Source organism: Alosa pseudoharengus, unplaced genomic scaffold (genome assembly GCF_046254945.1).
Source record: "Alosa pseudoharengus isolate Yale_2024_CS ecotype anadromous, Long Island Sound unplaced genomic scaffold, YU_APseudo_1.1 YU_APseudo_1.1_scf_14, whole genome shotgun sequence".
In the NCBI taxonomy this organism is placed as follows: Eukaryota; Metazoa; Chordata; class Actinopteri; order Clupeiformes; family Clupeidae; genus Alosa; species Alosa pseudoharengus.
In genome coordinates this window covers 24,981,286-25,003,431 of record NW_027468609.1, presented here as the reverse complement: position 1 = coordinate 25,003,431, position 22,146 = coordinate 24,981,286, and the positions used below count along the sequence as shown (strand labels likewise).

The following is a 22,146-nucleotide window of genomic DNA, read 5'->3' as shown; positions in this document are numbered from 1 at the left end:
ATGTTTTGTAGAGGCAATATGGTTAAGTAATTGCTTCGTTTTGGCCTGGAGAGGAATTACCGGGGGCAATTTTGTGTGCATCTCCAACTCAACTGCCTGATGGCTAATGCAGAAGAGCTCATTGCCAAGTTCACATCCCAGGTTCATTTCACAGTCCAATAAAACTGAATCCACAATAGGATTAGAACTCATCTGTGTAATGTCTGTAAATGTGGATTCTTTAGTTACACCTGAGGCTGTTTGGCTGTGGAGCTTCCTGCTCTTGTGTTATTAATAGAGCTGGGATACAGTGGTAATAATGAGGCCATGAGGTACAGACGGAAAGGGCTTCTTTCTCCACCTTTCTCTCTCTCTCTCTCTCTCTCTCTCTCTGTTTCTCTCTCCCCTCTTTTCTCTCTATCTCTCTTGTCTTTCTCCCTGTCTGGCTTTCCTCAAGAGTCGTGACCTGACTGAAGACCGGCTCTCATTGACCTGCTCTGTTAAAGCTGTAATGACCTCTTGGAGTCCACTGGGGGTCTTTTGAGGGGCATTGGGTGGGTGGTGGTTGAGGGGTGTGGGGAATCAAGTGAACAAATGAAGAGAGAGACTCCTCGTGCATCAGCGCCGGCTCAGTTTTCTCCTCCCCCGAGGCCCTGGGGTTTGGCGGCGTTGGCTCTGGATCTGTTCCAGGAAGTGGACTGCGAGTATTTGCCAATAATAAATTGGGGAGCGTGGTGGATGAAAAGGGACTTGGCATCATCGGGAGTCTTTTGTCCCTGTGAGCGCTTTACTTCAGTGAAGCTTGTGGTCGGCGTAGCATTCTGCTATGCAGCCATGTGTCAGTGTCTCGGACATCCCAAAGTACGCCCCAAGGACGTGTGTGCATGTCAGTGGAAGCGGAATGCTGAGGCCCAGCTGAATGTGAACTTCTCCAGTATGAGATATAAGACGGTGTGGTGTGAGGAACCAGACCTTTTCTGGTTTCTGTCCCTGGGTGTATCTGAATAATACATTGCTGGAGTTTGACAGGACTGAGTCAGAGGTGACACTGCAACTTCAAAGTGAAAACACACAAAAATGTCAAAAAATTTAAACTTTGGGCAAAACCTTGTAGCTTAGACTAGAGTGCAATTTCAGTTAAACTTTATAGGTGTTTTTGTTAATCTGTATAATGCTCATTTTGTATGACCATTTTCAATTTGCTGTAAACTGCTTGGGAGTAATTTGTATCTTAAAAAACGCAGATGTGAATTCTATTGTTTACACATTGTATAAATTATTGATTGTCTGCCTTCTCTCTGGCACCAACAGGTGTGAAGCCCAAGACGGGCTGGGCCGTAGACCCGTTCGGCCACTCTCCCACCCAGGCCTACCTGCTGAAGCAGGCAGGGTTCTCGAACATGCTGATCCAGAGGGTCCACTACTCGGTGAAGAAACACTTTGCCAGCCACAAAACGCTGGAGTTCTTCTGGAGGCAAAATTGGGGTGAGGCTGATCTCTGAAGACCATTTCCTTTCTTTCTTTCTTTTCTTTCTTTCTTTCTTTCATTCTTTCTTTCATTCTTTCACTCTCTCCATCTTTGTTATTCCTTCGTCTCTGACATCTTTTTATTTCTTTGTAGTGCACTTAAATCCAGATTAGTTTTATTTGCATTTTTACAGGTTAGTAATTAGCTGTTGAAAGGGATTTCTTTTATAAATGTCTACTTCATTTGGTAAAAAAACATATACATATGTGTATATATATATGTATATTCCGTCTAGACCCAAATGCAAACACTATCTCAATGCCTAGGGCCATTGCACAACAGCGTTCCTTAAATACACTGAAATGTCTTTTCCACTGCAGCGAGACTTCAAAGGGCTGCCCCATGCCTGCTTTATTTGCTGGCCTTCTAACCTCTGTGCTCAGTCACCACTGACTGGCCCCGTTCTTTTTTCCCCTTCTTCTTCAATCGATTTCCAAACACACGGCCGCAGTGAGGCGAAGGGAAAACTGAGTTTAGGGGTCAGACCAGGATAACCCCTCTGCACCCCCCCCCCCATGCCATCTGCGGTGTGAGAGTGAGCGTGCATGTGTGTGTGTGTGTGATAAAGCTCTGGATTTTTTTCAGCCAACAGACCAAGGTCTGTCACGAGGATCGTTAGAGAAGGGTAGAAGTGTGGGGGGTAGAGGCCTTTTCTCATCCACCGTCCCTCTGAGTCGTGACCCCCCCCCCCCCCCCACAGATGTGCATCCCCCCACCCCCCACTATCATACCGACTACCCAAACTGCCACAGCGCTCATTGATTTCAACGCTAGGCACCACAGTGACCCATGTGCGGCTGGATCATTTTTTAGCGTCTCGTAATCGGATAGATTGTCATTAGTTAATGGCCCTCTGCCCTTCTGCTGCTGCCAGCAATTTGAGGGGTTGTTGCTCACTTGTCCTTGTTCGCTGGTAGACGACTGTGGGCAGAACTTTGCCCCTGTGGTTGAACCAGCGGGGGCCAAATGCGGACTGCACAGGCTGGTCTCTGTCTGGCTTTTTCTCTCCCTCTTCTCTGTCTCTGGCACGAAGAGCACAACCGGTGCCTGGGCCCTGGGCACGGCAGATATGTATTTGGGCCTTTGCCATCGGGGCCCATTCTTCACCGCGGCCACAGGGATTGGTCTCGCTAACGAGACAGCAGAGAGAACCTGCTGCTGCCTCGGACAAAAGGTGAAACTCACACACGGACCGATGAGTGCTGGCCAGACCTCCATTTTTCTCTCTGTTTCGGCAATTTTCACAATCAGTGGCCAGTTGTTCGCGATGTGCTCAGAATGCCTAATTTATGGTAGTGTATCACTGATTGTTAGGGGAAAATGGCACCCTTTTTGTCCATTCAATTCCAGTGCAGTGCCAGTGTATAAGCGTCAAGCTTGTGTGGCGATTTGGATGGATTTCTCGTTTGAGTGCAGTGTCGTTCCATCAGGCCTCATCAGAGCTGATTTGTCCATTTTGTAAGAACTGTTCCATTCTATTTGGTTGTGAATAGTATAATCCAGATCCTTCTTCCAAATCTATGCATTCATGTGCCAGCCTGTGTGTGTGTGTGTCTGTGTCTGTATGTGTGTGTGTGTGTGTGTGTGTGTGTGTGTGTGTGTGTGTGTGTGTGCTGAAGCTGAATATATTTCCTCTCCCATTTGTCTGTGGAAGAGGAAGATGGGGAACTAGAAAGATGGAGAAGAAGTGGTTTAACAAATGGACTATTTGGTGGGAAAAAAGCAAGCATTCCTCTCGGCTTGGGAAGCCAGCCAGCTTATCTTAAGGCAACAAACAAAGCAGCGGGAAACGTCCGCTTTGCCTCTCCTGTATCGCCTGATTTTTCCCCCATTCCCCGAGTCGGCCGTAATGAAGCACGTCTGTATAGCCTTGTGCTCAGTGTGCCTCTCGCTGACAAACACTCCGGAAAAAATGACAAAAATGCACCCTGGACACCGGACGCGGACCCCTTTTCCATCGTGCAGTTAAAAAAGTGATTACTGCTCATTTGGCTTGCCTTGGGCCGACTTGCGCTTTGGCCAGTTCCAGACCTAATTATGGTCCCGCCGGATGCGAGCACATACATCAGCCCTGAAATAGGCTGACCGGCCCACTGCCTGGCTGCACTGGCGTTTCCAAACTCGGCTCTTCAGTTAGTCCCCCTGAGTGCTCCGAGACACTTAAGGTGACAAACTAGCACCGCTGCTGTCCGTTGTGCCTACGCGGGCCGTTGGGAATGCACAAACAGTAACTCAGGTTGCTGCCACTGCTGATGCTATTCTGTGTGCTCTCTCTCTCTCTCTCTCTCTCTCTCTCTCTCTCTCTCTCTCTCTCTCTCTCTCTCTCTGGTTTGTTGGCCAGCCAGTGTCGGCGACGCCACATCTTGCATGTGTCGATATTCATTTGCAAGAGCATAGAAGGTGACCTTGAGTTGAAATGATTTGTTGTCAATCAAATTGGACCGCTTTCACTCGGGTTTGAGTGTCTTTTTTTTTTCCCCCGCTTCTCTTTTTTTCTTATTTTATCCCCCTCCGTCTCTCTTCTGGCTGACCTTCAGGCGCTAAAAGAAAGTCTCTTTATCCGATCTGCTCTCCTGGTTTGTGCAAATGAGTCAAAATTAACCTTTCAAATTAACTTCGCTAGGTTCCCGGTCATTTCAAAAGTTAATTGGGAACATTATGTTGAGCCACATTATGGTGGCGTTATTTTTTTTTTTTTAGCCAATGAACTTGCGGCAACCAAATTGAGATTTAATTTAAATCATTCACTGTAGGTACACGCTATTACCTATCCATCATCCTGACTCCTAACTCCCGACTCATAAGTCCCAATTCCCAACTCCTAAACCTTAACATTTTGCCAGAATCGATTGGACTACACTTATCCTTTTTCTGCTTCCAATGCTAGCAAGCGTCACTGAATGACCGTCTGGGTCTCCGTCTGTTTGTAGATCACGATGCCAGCACCGATATCCTGTGCCACATGATGCCCTTTTACAGCTACGACGTGCCCCACACCTGCGGCCCCGACCCCAAGACCTGCTGCCAGTTCGACTTCAAGAGGCTCCCGGGTGGCCGCGTCAGCTGCCCCTGGAGAGTCCCTCCCCAGGCCATCACTGACCACAACGTCCAGGACAGGTGATCATGTCAGATAGATATACATACTGTTAATGTGTGTATAGTATGGTGTATGTGTACCGGTATATATGTACATATGCATGTGTGTATATACAAAGAAATACATTATACATACCCATACATATATACTGTATATACAGGGGCATACTTGTATGCTGTGTGTAGGGTAAAGATCAGAAGTATATAGTGTAATGTATGCAGTATATAGGAGGAAAGCAAACACATGTCCGACCACACACACACACACACACACACACACACACGCATACACACATATGCTCGCATGCTCAGGTACCCATGCAAATGTATGTGCATCCATTCTCAATACACCAGGTAAAAAACATGAGGTACTCTGGGCCTCTTTATCTCTATGTCTGTGTCTCTGTCTCTCTTGCTTTCCACGGCCTCATTTTCTTCCTTTATCTCTCTGCCCCTCACCATCTCAAGCTTCCTCTATGGAGGGTATTTTGATGAAAACTTGCCTTTTCATCGATTCTTTCTGCTCCAGAGCATACCCGGAGTGGAGTCTGTTTATTGCCTGTGTACTGTATTGTATATTGCAGACATAATGACTTGCTCCCACTTATGGGATTGTTTGTGCAAGGAGGTAACAATTCAAGAGAGAGAGCTCACGCTGATGGGAGATATTATTTACAGTTCTTTATAGAGAAAGAGGATTCAGCACTTTAAGATGGTGGGGGGTGGGGGGTGGAAGGTGAGGATGAACTGTCTCTTTGTATCATTTTCATCTGATAACTGCCCACATCTTCCCTGTGCTGTTGTTTCCGTAACAAAGCGTTTTGAAAGAGATGATAATGACTCATCGTCATCACAAGCAGTTATAAAAAGAAAAACCTGATGAAGTGAAAAACAGCACAAGAAGAATATGTTTGAATGATTTAAACGGAAAAATTGCTAGACTTCTCTTTTTTTTTTTTTCAACTTTTCTACAATCAAAGCTCATGATAAAAATCGTGTCACAAAGCTGCAGTTCTGCTCTGCGATGTCTAGTGTTGGGCCCTGAGGTGATCAGATAAAGTCACAATAAATTGTATCGTGTGACTGCAACGAGGCACTTAAGGCTGAAGGGACAATCCACCGTGTACCCTTACAGTCCCACTGGCACTTTAGTTTGTTTAGGCTTTTGTTTGTGTTGTTTGACATCTGGGTCATGAAACGTTATATTCCGCTACGTCTTGTCCTGTTGCAGAATGCTGTAAAATGCTTGTGTAACTGTCAAAATGATTCTGTGGTCGTATAGATTTGGCCTCCATCTGTAGATTTGAAGCATATTAAATATGCATCATGAGAAAGAAAGAATTTTAGAGTCTTCTACTATATTGCTGAACTGGAGAGTTATTGGTATTTTTCAATATGCAGTTTCCCCCCATACATGGGCTATTAATGTATAGAGTGAGAGAGTGTAATTAAGTGACTTTAAACTGAAAGTAAAATGGCCTTCTGTTGTCTGTTGTAGAGCCCAAATGTTGCTGGATCAGTATCGAAAGAAGTCCAAGCTATTCCGGTCCAAGGTGGTTCTGGCTCCTTTGGGGGATGACTTCCGTTATACAGAGGCACTGGAGTGGGACCAGCAGTACCAGAACTACCAGAAGCTCTTTGACTACATGAACTCTCACCCTGAACTTCATGTCAAGGTCTGTCACACTGTTCCATACATCTGTGTGACTTGTCATTCTGAACTAAATTAGAACACAAATAAAGCATACGCGTGTTGATTAATGAGGTATGAATACAGGATGGCTGTCCTAAAAATCATCTGTCAAGCAACATTACATATTTTTGTCAGGAAATATGGAAGCACTGCATTCATTATTTAATTAACTTAATTGAGCTCATGTGTTTCAACTTTCAACATCTTTAATTAACCTTCTGTGGAGTTTTCTACCAGACTTGTTTATCAAGATGTTTATACTTTTTTAATGACAGTTCCGTGCTGGTATTCACTATATTTGTTTGGCCGTTAGCATGGACACTAATTTCCAAGCCTGACCACAACTTCCTAACAAACTTGAGGTCAGGCTTTTGATGAGGCCACATGAGACCATATGCCTGGCTATTTTTGGGACCAGCCAAAGAAAACCCTGTCAGGGGTATTATGTGCACAAAAGATGACTCACTCAGAGGTTAAGGGTCGCTCACAAGACCCACACCATGCCAGAAAAGAAATTCACGTTAGTTTGTCTGTGTGTTTTTAATTGTTACAGTAGATGATCACATTCAAGGCAACATCACCGTACCACTTTTCAAGTCTTGCAAATTCGTCCAAACATTGTGAATAAGACAGATTGTTTAGATTATTTTATTACACTGATGTGTTGTACAGCTAAATTTATAATCCTACAGGAAGTCTACAAAAGCCTACAAAAGTTTAACTATGTCTAACTTCTCAGGGTTTGCCTCTATTTCTTTGAGACAAGATTATTTCATGTTCAGACTTGAAACCCATTAAAAAATGGACACTGGGTGAGAGAAATCCATTTTCAGTGTGTGTTGCCTTTCCAGACTTAAAGGTTTCACTTTAGTTGTGCAGAATGTTTTAGCTGATAAAAGTAAAGCCAACACAAAAGCACTTCATGGCAGTGTACTGTTGGCTGCAAACACATCTCGCAGCAGAAGAAAGCCTGCCATGTGAAATTCAGTTGTCATTTTAGCTTTTCCTTCTGGAGTTTCATTTATCCTCAATTAACTGAAAACATTTCTTCTGCCTTTCCCCTGTCAGTTAATCTCTCAATTTGTCACACTTTTCAGAGCAAAAAACAAACCAACCAACAAAAAACAAAACATACCCCATTTATTTACTGAATCGTGGAAAGGGATTTTTTCCCCTCCACATTTTAGTGGGAAAAACATCTTTTTCATTCCACTGAAGGGCTGCCATTTTCCTTCCAGTCATTCCAATTAATCCATCCGTTCTTGTCTGTCTGCCCCCACAGGCCCAGTTTGGGACCATCTCCGACTACTTTGAGGCTTTGCGGAAAGCGACGGGCGACGGCGTGGGCTCCCTGGCGCTTCCAGCGGTCAGCGGCGACTTCTTCACTTACGCGGATCGTGACGACCACTACTGGAGTGGCTACTTCACCTCACGGCCCTTCTACAAGCGTCTGGACCGCATACTAGAGTCTCACCTCAGGTAGGGCCTTGGGGGAGTAAAAAGAGATCTCCTTTACCTCCAACTTCTTTAGCTTCTATCTCCTTGTAAAAGTGCTCTGTGTAAGATTTTCTGTTTAAAACTTTTCAAAAGTGTCTGCTGAATGCATAAATGAAAGTGTGGTAACCTAGTCTGCACAGCTACATGTTGTCAACTGAGACTTGATGATGTCTGTGTCTGACCTCCATCTGACGTCCAAATAATACATCATTTATAAAAAATAAAATAACTTGAAATTCATTAAAAAATTAATTTAGCAGAATACCAGTTACTTGATTCTGGATTTTCAATCGAAAACCTTGGGCCTTGCGTGTGAATTCTCAGTTGACTGCATGTGTATGTGAGAGAGAGAGAGTGCGTGTGTTTGTTGCAGGGGTGTGTTGTCGGGAGAGGCAGCAGGTTTCAGTTTCTGACTTCAGATTTATCCCACTGCTCTTCATAATGAGTTTACACAGACGTGCGAGACACTGGGCTCTCCTAGGTGTTTGCTTTATGACTTGTCTCGTCTTGCCCGATCGCTTAATTAAAATCCATCAGTAGAAGTGATGAGTAATGTGAAGGGACAGACCTCGGCACAGATCACTGAATGTAAGATTGATGTAGTACGACAACAAGAAGTATGTGGTAAAAATGACATCCTAAATGGAGTGCTAGAGTACTTATTCTGAAGGATATGAGGGTTTGATATGAACAAATCTTCTGTCTGAGAGATGTCATGGCAGAACCAGCTAGAGGCCCTCAGAGAGGGGAACCAAACCATCACAGCGGCGTGAAGAGTAGATATTGTGTGCCAAGATCGATTTGCTTCTTTTTTAGTGGAAGAAAGACGTGTTTGTGAACAGGATGCAGCATGAAGGGAGTGTGTGTGTCTGTGTGTGTGAGTGTGAGTGTGTTTGCCTGTGTGTTTGTGTATTTGAGTGTGTATGTGTGTGGATCTGTGTCTGACTGTGTGTGTGTTTGTGAATTTGTTTGCCTGGGTGTGTGTGTGTGTGTCTGTGTGTGTGTTTGTGAGTGTGTTTGTGTATTTGAGTGTGTGTGTGTTTGTGTGGGTGTTTGTGTGTGTGTGTGCATGTGTGTGTGCGTGTGTGTGCGTGCGTGTGTGTGTGTGTGTGTGTGTTTGTGAGTGTGTTTGCCTGTGTGTTTATGTATTTGGGTGTGTGTCTGTTTGTGTGGGTCTCTCTCTGTTTCCTGGGCTTCCCTTCAGGCGCTGAGCTGATTGCTCCCCACAGCCGTGACAGAAGCGCAACCACGACTCCACTGTGCCCTCAGTGTGTCTGCACAGCGCACATCCTCAAGGCTGGCGCCGGTCGGCACCAGCACAAGCGTGAAGTTTTCCCTGGATGGGTGGCGGCTGCTCTGTCTCACCTACAGAATCTAACCAGACCTAACCAGGCTAAACGACAGACTCCTGCTAACAGAGAAGAAAAGGGAGCTAGACAGGGTTCAATCCAAGGCTCCCTTTTCAGACTTGTTTGTGTAGCCTCTCTGCAGGTCTGACAGGGGAAAGCACTTGCGTTTATTTCGGTAGGTTTGACAAGCAAAGGAATTAACAAAGGGGCAAGTGAAAAGACCTTCAGACTGGAGTGGAGCATTCAAAGGTTTAAAAGGATGGAGTGAGAGAGAGAGAGAGAGAAAGAGTATCAGTCCGGTGTGTCGGGGGAGTGGAGGGGGAGGCGGTGGCGGCGGCGGCGGCGTCTTTTCGGCCGTGCCAAATGGAGGCCCTGTAGATCTCCCACCTCAGCAGCTCAGAGCAGTGCAGGAAAGCAATGTGATGAATGGCAGCCATTACTGACACCAGCCATACGCTGCAGTTTGACTGTGTGTGTGTGGGTGTATTTCTGTGTGTGTGTGTGTCTGTGGAGAGAGGAATAAGAGTGTGTGTGTGTGTGTGTGTGTCTGTGGAGAGAGGAATAAGAGCGTGTGTGTGTGTGTGTGTGTGGCAGGGGAGCCCACTATCCTCCCCTCCGTCAGCACTGTCAGAGCTTTTCTCCCGAGTAGCGAACAAAGTCCAGAACAAGCGCCGATTTTGCAATTTGAATTGGCTAACACACACAAGCACACATAAACCGACAAATACACACACACACACACACACACACACACACACACACACACACACACACTCACGAACACAAACACAGAGAGCAAGAGATAAGCTGGCGGCCTTATCAGCCTCTTTCTCAGTTAATTGCTTTTGTTGACATTTTGTTTTATTTATAACAGTTGTCTGACTAATTAGTCTCTCGGTGCAGAGACATTTGTTCTCCCAGGCAAGCATTTGTGTGTGTGTGGGGGTGCGACTTGGACGCTTTTTTTCCCGGTGGTATCAACTCCAGGCACCCCTAGGATACCCCAACCATTCCCCTGTATTCTCCTGCATACATAGAGGTAGTGTAACCCGTCAAAAATGCATACACATGCAGGTGGCGTTCTTCTCCGGTTCCGTCTAAACCACATACACATGCAGGTGGGGTTATTCTCCGGTTTTGTTCATTTCTTCTGAATGACTGATTGACTAAAGCCCATCAAAACCACATACACATGCAGGTGGCGTTCTTCTCCGGTTCCGTCTGAAGCACATACTGTACACATGCAGGTGGCGTTCTTCTCCGGTTCCGTCTGAAACACATACACATGCAGGTGGTGTTATTCTCTGGTTCCGTTAGTTTCTTTTGAATGACTGATTGACTGAAGCCCATCAAGAACGACAGACGTTGAGGGATTTCAGTTTTTTCCTAGCATGCCTAGAGGAGGCACCTAGGAGGGTAGAGGGAGCTCTCTCTCTCTCTCTCTATCTCTATCTCTCTCTCTCTCTCTCTCTCTCTCTCTCTCTCTCTTTCTCTCTCTTAACCACTGCATTGGCTGGACCACGGACCTTTGGTCAGATAATGAGCAAACTTTTCTCTCTGTTGTTTTTTTCCCCCTGCTCGTTGTCCTTTTCTCATACATGGATTGATTTTCCAGCAATGTTTTTTTAGCTGAGGGTAAAGGTCTGCTGGTCTCTACTGGAGTGTCTCACAGGTAGTGCTATAAGCATTCATAACTCTCTCTGTGTGTGTGTGTGTGTGTGTGGGGGGGGGGGTGTGGTCAGAATGTGGCCCTGCATTTCACTCACTTCTTAGTAGAGCAAATAGAGGTGTGTGTGTGTGTGTGTGTGTGTGTGTGTGTGTGTGTGTGTGTGTGTGTGTGTGTGTGTGTGTGTGTATGTGTGTGTGTGTGTGTTGTGTATGTTGTGTGTGAGTGTGTGTGTGTGTGTGTGTGTGTATGTTGTGTGCGTGTGTGTGTTGTGTGTGCGCGCGTGCATGTGTGAGCCATCAAACAAGAGCCATCTCTGAGCAGTCCTAATCACCAGTGCCCTGTGGAGAGCCGAGGGCCTACTGACTGTGAATCTAGACTCGCCCTCCCCTGTATTACTTTCTCTCTCTTTATATCTCACACACACATGAACACACACACACACACACACACTAACACACAACAGCAGAGAGCTGAGTCGCAACGTGACAAGAGTCTGAATCTGCCTCGCTGAAAAGCAGCATAATCAACAGGAGCTTCCCTGTCCTTCCTCTCAACTTCCTCTCTGCCTCTATATCTCTCAATTCAATTTCATTTTTTTTGTTCAATTCAATGAGCTTTATTGGCATGACTGTAAGAGTTACAATGTTGCCAAAGCAGTAGTTACATCAAAAAAATTAGTAATTAATAGTAATAATAATAATAACAATTGACATGGACTATGGAGAATAATAAAAAAATTAGAACATTAGAGCACACACACACTCACATATACACACACTCACATATACACATATACACATCTCTCTCTCTCTCTCTCTCTCTCTCTCTCTCTCCCTCTCTCTCTCTCCATCTCTCCCACACTACTTCCCCTACATTCTCTCAATCATTCTGTCTTTCTCACTCTTAATCATCCACATTTCTCTCCATATTTCTTTCTTTCTCTCTCTCTCTCTCTCTCTCTCTCTCTCTCTCTCTCTCTCTATCTCCTGATACCTGCTCTTCTTTCTGTACACCTCATCCTCTGAGTGCTTGTCGCTAAGCCAAATTGAACGTACAGTACAGCTCCCTGCAGGTCTGTGGGCGTTGTAGTGCTGCTGCTCTCATACTGCTAGTGTGTGTGGGGTGGAGGGGGGTTGAGGTGCTCATACACAGACACTGAGGTGAGTTGATTTGGTGGTGGTGGTGGGTGGGGGGGGGGGTTATAGAATGCCTTAATGTACTGTAGGCAGGGAAAGAACTGAGCAGCATACAGTCATAAAATCAAATGAGTGCTGGCGCAGAGTGGTTAAATGAGCACTGTGCCATTTCTTTGAGACGCCCGGCTTTTAGCTCCCAAGTAGGGCTCTGCACAGTCAGGGGTCGCTTCGGCCCTCATTCTCTCTCTCTCTCCCTCTCTGCCTCTCTTTCTCTCTCTCTCCCTCTCTGCTTCTCCCTCTCTCCCCCTTTCTGCTTCGCTCATCTTCTTTCATTCCTTCTGAACTCTTCTCCCGTTTTCAGCATCTTTCTCTCTCAATCTCTTTCTCTCATCTTCACCCCCTCTTTCTCAATTGTTTGTTCTCTCGCTCTTTCTCATTTTTTCCCATCTTTCTTTCATTTTCTCTCTCCCTCTATTCTCTTTCTTGTTGTTTTATTCTCTCTTTGTCCAGTCCTCTCTCTCTGTCATCTTCTTTCTCCCTCTCTTTTTCTTTCTGCCTCTCTCTGTGTCTCTCATTATGAGACTGATAGTGATGCTACTCATCGTAAGGTAATTTCCTTTCAACTGTAATGTCTATGTCTGTTTGTTTTGCCAGTGCACAAGGCTATTGTCGCTTTGTTTTCATTAAAACGTTTTGTTGAATTGTGTTAGATGATGCATCTGGGTCAGTTGTGTCATGGGCTTACATGCCATGTTACTGAAAACACACACACAAAGAACACCCCCCCCCCCCTCCCTCACACACACCCCTACAACGAGGATCCATTAGAAGGATTAAAAAGGTTCATTTTACAAATTAAAAGCACTAATGGATTTAAGTACCACTGTCCTCTCAAGATAATAACAAAGGTGTGCACTGCTCTCCTTTTTTCTTTTCTTTCCTTTTTCTTTTTTAATGGAATCCCTCTTTTCAGTCAGACTCACCTGAACACATTGAGCTCACGATGACTCAGGTTTGGTGACGGCCTCTCCTGCCCCCTCATCACTCTCTGGTGATCTAAATCCACGGAAGTGATTAGGTAGTTTGGCAAGGGCGGCGTTGACGCAGAACACTGGCGAGGCTCGTAGGGGAGATGTGCCGGCTTTGTAATTTGTTATAACAGCTGTGCTTAATGAGGACTTAATCAGTTTAGTCCAAGCAGAGCCCAAATATGATGTACGACAATTGTCAGGTGTGTGTGTGTGTGTGTGTGTGTGTCCGCGTCCTCTACGCGTGGACATTTAAGCACACGGTGTGTGTGTGTGTGTGTGTGTGTGTGTGTGTGTGTGTGTGTGTGTGTCCGTGTCCTCTACGTGTGGACATTTAAGCACACGGTGTGTGTGTGTGTGTGTGTGTGTGTGTGTGTGTCCGTGTCTTCTACGTGTGGACATTTAAGCACACGGTGTGTGTGTGTGTGTGTGTGTGTGTGTGTGTGTGTGTGTGTGTGTGTGTGTCCGTGTCCTCTACGTGTGGACATTTAAGCACACGGTGTGTGTGTGTGTGTGTGTGTGTGTGTGTCCGTGTGTCCGTGTCTTCTACGTGTGGACATTTAAGCACACGGTGTGTGTGTGTGTGTGTGTGTGTGTGTGTGTGTGTGTGTCCGTGTCCTCTACGTGTGGACATTTAAGCACACGATTTGTCCTTTGGGAGTCGTTTTGCTCTGTGTTTGGTTTTCAGTTGTAGTTGGTGTTTGATGTTTTCATAGTAATACCCTGAATATCCCAACAGTTTTATGTGCCTGAGATATGAATATTGTCACTAACTCAAAATGCTATCTGTTTGTGTTTTCTTTATGTGTCCTCTCTCCTTCACCCACTCTTTCTGTTCCATCTCTTTCAATGTCTGCCTCTGTCTCTACTCATCTGGCTTTCACTATTTCTTTCTCCCTCTTTTTACTTTTTCTCTGGTCCTCCCCCCCCTCTCTCTCTCTAACTCTCTCTCTCTAACTCTCCCTCTCTCTCTCTCTCTCTGCCTCTCCCTTCTTTCTCTCTCTCTCTCTGCAGGGCTGCTGAGATACTCTACTCCTTGGCTCTGGCCAACATGAGGAAGGTTGGCAAGTCCAACGACTTCCCCGCCGTGGAGAGCTATAAGCTTCTGACAGGCGCCAGGCGCAACCTCGCCCTCTTCCAGCACCACGACGCCATCACGGGCACAGCCAAGGACTGGGTGGTGGTGGACTACGGCACCAGGTGGGCATGAGCGTGCCCCTCTTACTATAAACCTCAATGTCAAAATACTGGACACAAACAAGAGCAGAAGACTCTGTGATGTAGTTTAAAAGATAAAATTGAATTTGGCAAAGCTTATGAAAGTCTTCTGTAGTGATTTATTCATGATGACTTTCTGTTTTGACTTTAAACCACCCTTTGTGGGTTTTGACACTAAACTGAAAATATGGTTGCAAAATACTAAAGTGACTCTGATCAATTGCTGCTTCAGCGAGCCTCCGGTGGGAATGACTCACAAAATATGTGTGATCATTCTTAAATCATCTCGAATTTTTCCTGAAGTGTCATCTCAAGACTAGCATTCCCGCCTGTGACTATTTATCTCACCTTATTGCCTATCCACAGTTTCCGCTCCTTCGGCAGTAGTTAAGGGGCTGGTTCGAGACGTTGAAACTGACTGAAGATTTATCTCTGTCACTCGCAGGCTGTTCCACTCCATCCTGAACCTGAAACGGGTCATTGTAAGCTCGGCCCACTGGCTCTCTCTGAAGGACAAGCAGATGTTTAATCACGACCCGTCCAATCTCTTTCTGCAAATGGTGAGTGCGCTTGTTTTCTGCTCTCCCCATCCATCACAGCAAACATCATTAATGGAATTGAAACTTTTTTACCCGTTTTTGCTTCTTTTTAACCTTTTAAACACTGTTCGTTGCTACCCCCCTTAATTTACCGTTCGCGATCAAATTTGACCGTACAGTTTTAACTGCTCTTATTTTAACATAAATTTTAAATGTACACTATAACAATAGTAATAATAATATTTTTTATGTATATATTTTTAAGATTTGTTGCCTCAATGGATGTTGGTATGGTAGTCAGGGCACATACTCAACCATAGTGCTGGCACTTTGTAAAACTTCATGAAGCACACTCATGCACTTCACACAAACAGGTGCCCCTCGTACATCCTTCCATCCACTGTTCATCACAGACACAGGGTGCCTCACTAATGCATCGCCTTTTCATGGGGGCCCTCATACAGGGGTCAACCTGACCTAAGGGTCCCTCATACAGCTCTTACTTTAAGCACACTTCCGTTAACATCACAGCAAGCCCTTTCACTTCTGGCATTATGTAGCGACAGGAGAAAGCAGTCACCCCACCTGGCCTCAAACCCCAGTACAAAACCTGCACTCTGATTGCATTTATCATGTACTCAAAGCAATGAACATTGTAGGGTAAAGAAGGGAGGCAGGCAGTATTAAAAGTAAAAAGAAAGTAGAATGAAAAAGTAAAGTATTACATATATAACTCTGCTTCTAACAAATGCAGACAATACATTTGCCAGTTTACTTACAAGTATAGGCAATATATTTGCTCACATGGGTTCCTATAATTTACACAAGATTGATTTGTTTGGCAGGTGTGGTTCACATTGGGGGAGAAGTACATTAGTTTCAGAAAACACTGGGCTCCCATAATTTACTCTAAGCTTTCTTGTGGAAAGTATGATTCATGTGTAGAATGGGCACTCAAGCACTGAAAAGTTGTAGGAGTGCGTGTATGAAGATGTCTTTCATCTCCTTGATGGAAATTATACTCTTTTGCATTCATTTCCTATGGCGTTCATTTTTGACCGTAAACAAAAAAAGTGTGACCAAGTTGAATAAATCACTCAAAATTCAAAGAAATTAGTCACAATGAATTTAATGTGTTCAAATGCCTTTTGTGAAGGATATGATAAGGTCTTGAGGCAATCTGATGAAAAATGCCATATTTATGGTACAGGGAATGTGTAAATCGGTAATTTTTGACCAGAACAGTTATAGAAGGTTAAATAAAAAAAAAAATTTCAGATTTTATTTTTTTTTTTCAACGGAGAGATATACAAGTTCAGCTGGGCCTGGTTGATAGGAGTTTTGGAAATGCTGAGTGTGATTATCTGCACTCGGAGAGACAGTGATCACTGTTTGATACCCAGCTCTCTGTAGGGATTGTGCCTGTTTATTCAGTTTCATTGGGCTTGTTATGAATCCTGATTGCTATTTCGGTTGCAGCGTATCACAGGCATGTTAACGCCATATCCATAATCCATCTGCCAGTAATTATAATGCATCATATAATGTATTCTCAATGTATTCCCAAACCTCTGAATGTTGCACAATAACATTACAGTGCACAATCTTGCGTTAATAAGCATTCATATTTGTGGTCTGTGGGTTCGTCTCATTGCTTATTTATTAGTTAAAAGAGCTTTGAAAACACTTTCATGGAGTCTCATTAAGAAGGTGTTCATTTGGGAGGGTGCGTTTTTTGTAAGGAGACTCATAGGTTTTTCTCCTAAATGTTTGATGTCCCTTTTCACCAGGATGACGTCCAGCCAGCTCAAGATGCTCTGCCCCGCAAGACGGTTTTAAAAATAGGCCCAAACCCACGGTAGGTGCCCTCATTCATCCAATCTACCTTCCCTTTCGGTTCAGGTTTGTTTTCTCTATTCTTGTCAGGTTTCTCTTTAAAAATTAGTTGGTTCTTACTTTTGAGGTGAGCTCCAGTCTCCTGAATTTAGAATGTTCCTTGAGGTATAGCATGATTGGTGTCGTATATTATTATTTAGGTTTCACAGCCCTTGAGCACATTATGAAGTACTCTTCAGCTTGTGCCATGAAGTGCTGTCAACTTCTCACCCCAACATAATGCGTGCCATGTTCTCTCCAAAATCACTTCTGTTACAGGAAGTGATTACGCAGAGGGGCTGTCGTGCTTCGATTGCTAAATGTAGGATTAAGATGATGGGATGTAGCCTTTGCGGTCCACTTGAATTTGAGGGGTATTGGAAAATGTTGTGACGTTGTGAGCGAGTGGCTGTCACAACATGGTAACCGAGATGATCATGTTTCTACTGACTTTACGCACCAGCGACTGTCATTGCTGTTAGACACGCCATCCATCCCACAATCCATCTGTCTCTGTCACAGTGGCATGTGCTGTGGGAGGGAGTGTGTTGAATGTGGGTGTGTGTTAGTGGAGAGGTGATAGAGTGTGTGTGTGTGTGTGTGTGTGTTCGCCCATGCACGAGTGCTTCAAACGTATGGTGCACTTTAGTATTGCTTTAGTCACAGCTCCATGGCAGAGGAGCTGAGATGCACTTGGTTCTGGCTCAGCCCAGCATGATCATTTATTTGTTTGTCTATTTCTCTGCCTTTTTATATCAAACAGTGGCAGGCTGTGTGGTCATGGTTTTTATTTACATCAACACAAATGCAGTTCAGATGATATCCCGATTACATTTCCACAGTCAAATTAGGGCTCTTTATCCAGCATGTTTCCTGCTTTTGTGTTTTGAGTCAGATCCTGGTTGTGTACTTTGCATGAAGGAGCCGAGTGGACTGTCAGCTGCCGTGCACATTTGATAAACAATGGATGTTATTGAGTAGAGAACCAAGACAAATAGAGAACCGAATTGTAATCAACACTGCGGCAATCAGAATTTGACACTGGTGTGTGGGGGTTGTATTGAACACAATGGAATCGAATGTAATTGAACATCGAAAGCGGAATGTGCCTCACACGTGTTGGCGCCTATGTGCAGAGGTCTTAAGGTGTGTGTGTGTGTGTGTGTGTGTGTGTGTGTGTGTGTGTGTGTGTGTGTGTGTGTGTGTGTGTGTGTGTGTGTGTGTGTGTGTGTGTGTGCTGTTGTGCTGTCTCCACCAGGTCCCTGGTCATCTACAATTCAGGGGACCAGGCGCGGTCGTCCATGGTGACCGTTTACACAAATACCCCCCACGTGCGAGTTCTCAATGCTTACAGCCAGGTGGTTAGGACACAGGTCAGCGCCGTGTGGGAGGACACCACCAGAGTGTCCAAAGACGCCTACCAGGTATGAACTCTCTCTCTCACACACACACACACACACACACCACACACACACACACACACACACACACACCCTCTCTCCCTCTTTCTCTATTGCTCACACATGCAGAATCACAAAATCGAAATTTTCTTGGTTTGTTTTTGATCAAACTGTCACCTCTGGTCATGCAATGAATGATTGTGTGTCTGTGTGTGTGTGCGGCTGTCTGTCTGTCTGTCTGTCTGTCTGTTGTTTGTCTGTGCGTGTGTGTGCAGTTGTCTTTTGTAGCTCATGTTCCCGCTCTGGGTCTGGGCGTCTACCAGCTCTGTGAAGGGGCGGAGGTACAGACTGAACCCGCCCGGTACCTCGTCCTGCAGCAAGGCAACGACCTGTCAATCAAGGGCGGCGAGTCCTTCCAAGTGGCCACGTCCCAGGGCCAGACGGAGCCCATCATCCTGGAGAACACCCACCTGCAGCTGACCATCTCCCCCATCACCGGCCTGCTTGAGGTGACATAACCTGACCACAACGACAATCTTCATATGCCTCAAAAAAACACTTCTGACAGTCACTTCACGTACACACTCAGCCCTCCACACGTTCCACACACTCCATCTCTCATTGCCTCCTGTCACACATGGAGTGTTTTCCTTCAGTTAGAGAACTGTCTCGCGCTTCGCATGCATGCAGGCACACACCCACACTAAAACACTCGCACTGGTTCACTTTCTCACTCTCCTTCACACAAATAACCCAGTTGTCTAATGCACATCATAATCAACTTAATGTATTCTTGTTGATGGACTCTTTGACACACAGACACACACAGACAGATAGACAGACAGACACATAGACAGACAGACACACAGACAGACTCTCCCCTAATCGCTCATTGCGATTAATCAGAATTAATTAAGTCTGCCTCTCTAGTTGACTCCCTCTCTCCCTCTCATTCCCCAATGCACATACACACAACAACATAGTGAGAGAGAGTGCATGGTCCTCAAACCAGAAAGGGAGAGGGAGCATGAGCAAGGAGAAATGTAGTGAGAGAAAGAGAGTGAGAGAAAGCGAGAGCGTATGCCTGAGGGCTTTCTAAGCACCGCCGCTCCGCAGAGCAACACTCGCTTTCATGTCGCCTCATCAGCTAAAGTCTGTGTTTGTTGTTTTCTCACCCCACAACCACCACCACCACCAACCACCTCCACCACCCTCAATAATAAAAACACCACCACCTCCTACCCTCCACCCTCCACCCCCAACAGAAACTGAAGCTGAAGGAGGACGGCGTGGAGCGACAGATGAAAGTGGAGTTTGTCTGGTATGGCACCACCAGCAGGAAAGATAAGAGCGGCGCCTACCTCTTCCTGCCCGACGGGGACGCCAAGGTAGATACCGGCACTCACCCGCCAGCAGTGGACCATGACTGGACATCAGTTTATCAGTTTTTATCATCATATGTTCATTTTGCTGATCATATGCTCATTATTATATCATTGTGGGCCAGTTTCTCATACATGGATTAAGCCTTGTCCTGGACTAAAAAAGAACATCATCAGAGATTTCCGTTTAGAAACTTTTAGTCTTGGACTAGGTCTTAATCTAAGTGTTAATGTGTGAGAGCCCAGCCTACATGTATGCTATTAATGTATGCTGCCTGTTAACCCTTCAATGATTCATTATTTTAAGTATTTAGAAATACTAATGTGATGTAGATATTAGGTCAAGCTTATCAGTCAAAATAAAGAGGGTGCACCCCACACAAAAAGATCAAACAGCTAGAATATATCTGAGAATCAAAGGGCTAGAATATATCTGTCTGTAATGCAATAAGTTAGTGTACAGTGCAAACGTCGCCTCATTGCTGTTGTAGTGTCATATTATGACCTGATCCTCTCTGATCGTTGATGTTTCAGTCAGTCTGGTGCACAGTTGTTTGGTCATGGATGAACAGCATCCTGTAACAACTCAATCTGCTGTGTGCAGTGGTGCAGTCATCCCCCCCACACACACACACCTGAAAGTGCTGTTTGTAGTGCAGTCTCACATATGCGAGGGGGAGATTAAATGGATGCTATTTTTACTTCTAGACCAATTTTCCACACATTCAGTCATGTATTGTTACTGCAGCCAGTGTGTTTTTCACTGGGAAGGCTGGAGAAACTGGCAGTAGAGCATCACACCTTTTCCTATATCTTGTTTCCTATATCTTGATCATCTTGATGTACAGTTCATCACAAATCATCTTTAATGTTCAGTTTAATGTCAAATATCATCTTCTTCAACTACAGGTCATCTCATATCATCTTTCATGTACAGTTTGATCATCTTTTCAATTTTTAAAAAAAAATACTTTTAATCTCATATAATTTTTAACGTTTAGTTTAAAGGTTAAATATTATTCTTTTTTTTTTTTTTTTGAAAGTATATTTTTTGGGGCTTTTTATGCCTTTAATGATAGGACAGTGGAGAGTGACAGGAAGTGAATGGGAGAGAGAGCAGGGGTGGGATCCGTAAAGGACCACAGGGCGGGAATCGAACCTGGGTCGCCGGCGTGCGGTGCAGGTGCCCCAGCCAATGTTAAATGTCATCATCGGTGTGTCCCCATGTGTTTCTTGTTAATGGGTTGTGACTGATGACTGTAGTGTGGAAGAGCTGGATAGGTTAAAGCAGGTGCTCCTGACCAACCGGGTGTTTTTTATGTAGATCAGTGCCCTGAAAGGGCAGGAGTATTGTTTCCATCGTCTACACTGTGTCTTCCACTCTAGTCTGTCTTTTAGTTTGTGAAGGTTGTTGGAGAGTTGTTGTTCAGACACACGACCTCCTCACTCAAACACACACACTCTCTCTCTGTCTTTCACTCACACACTCAAACACACACACTCTCTCTCTGTCTTTCACTCACACACTCAAACACACACTCTCTCTCTCTGTCTTTCACTCACACACTCAAACACACAGAGTTGTATAGACAGTATACACACATACAGAGAGCCAAGCACCCTTGCGGTGCACAAAAGGGAATGCAGTGAATAGGTCTAGACGGCTTGTGTAATTCTCCCAGGTTGTCTGTGAAGTCTCTGTGAGCGTGAATTTGATGAGGCTGATTTGATTCCCATCCCCTCCCCACAGCCCCACACTTCATCCAAGCCGCCAGCGATCAGAGTCAACAGGGGCTCCGTGTTCTCCGAAGTCACCACTTCCCTAACTCACATCACACACACGGTGCGCCTCTACCACATCAACGGTAAGGAGCGAGATTTTGTGTGTGTGTGTGTGTATGTGTATATTTATGTGTCTGTGCATATGTGTGTACAAGTGTGCGTGTGCGCGTCTGTGTGTGTGTGTGCACGTGCAGTGTGCATGTGTATATTTATGTGTGTGTGTGTGTGTGTGTGTGTGTGTGTGTGTGTGTGTGTGTGTGTGTGTGTGTGTGTGTGTGTGTGTGTGTGTGTGTGTGTGTGTGTGTGTGTGTGTGTGTGTGTGTGTGTGTGTGTGTGTGTGTGTGTGTGTGTGTGTGCGTGCGGTGTGCATGTGTATATTTATGTGTGTGTGTGCATTTATTTGTATTTAATCAGCCTATTCATCCTCAGGCTCAGCTGTTCTGCTCGACCGGCTTTGCAGCTGTACTGTATAGACCCTCTCTAAGCCCTATAGCCAATGAATAAGAACTCCATAAGCTTAACCTTGAAATGAGCTTCTCCGGGGCTATATAGAAACGCATGAAAGTCTCTCGTGAAGAAATATACTCTGAAAATATACTCTGGTGTTTTAGTAAAACAAAAATATTTTAAGTAGAAAATTAACAAAAAGTACTTTTTTTAACTTGCCTTTACAGAAATTGGTTTTACCATGCTCATGTTTTAATATGTTAAACCTAATCACGATCAGCCATGCTGGCTCTGTTTATCAGTGTGGACTCAGTGGCTTTAGTGTGCCTGATGGTTGAGTAGACAGTCAGGAAACTGGCTCCAGCTAAAGCAGGGCAGGATGGGAGACTGGGGGGGGGGGGGCGGGAGCAAAGGGGTGAGGGGCTGCCACTTTACTTCCTTTGCTTTCTTAACAACCCCCCGGGAGGGATGGAACCATGTTTGTTCCAGCAGCAGCCACAGTAGTGTAGTGCACTCAGACCAACACAC

General features: G+C 45.0%; 1 protein-coding gene across 1 annotated transcript in view; it reads left to right on the top strand.

Moving 5' to 3' along the window:
- man2a1 (mannosidase, alpha, class 2A, member 1) overlaps positions 1-22,146 on the top strand; it is a 51,220-nt gene that overhangs the window by 15,521 nt on the left and 13,553 nt on the right. Inside the window, exons 6-16 of the mRNA XM_076284333.1 lie at positions 1,291-1,464; positions 4,438-4,624; positions 6,102-6,279; positions 7,579-7,775; positions 13,990-14,175; positions 14,639-14,753; positions 16,523-16,590; positions 17,866-18,031; positions 18,283-18,516; positions 19,273-19,395; positions 21,140-21,254. Of these exons, the coding sequence (XP_076140448.1) occupies positions 1,291-1,464; positions 4,438-4,624; positions 6,102-6,279; positions 7,579-7,775; positions 13,990-14,175; positions 14,639-14,753; positions 16,523-16,590; positions 17,866-18,031; positions 18,283-18,516; positions 19,273-19,395; positions 21,140-21,254 (1,743 nt within the window). The remainder of the gene's footprint in view (positions 1-1,290; positions 1,465-4,437; positions 4,625-6,101; positions 6,280-7,578; positions 7,776-13,989; positions 14,176-14,638; positions 14,754-16,522; positions 16,591-17,865; positions 18,032-18,282; positions 18,517-19,272; positions 19,396-21,139; positions 21,255-22,146) is intronic.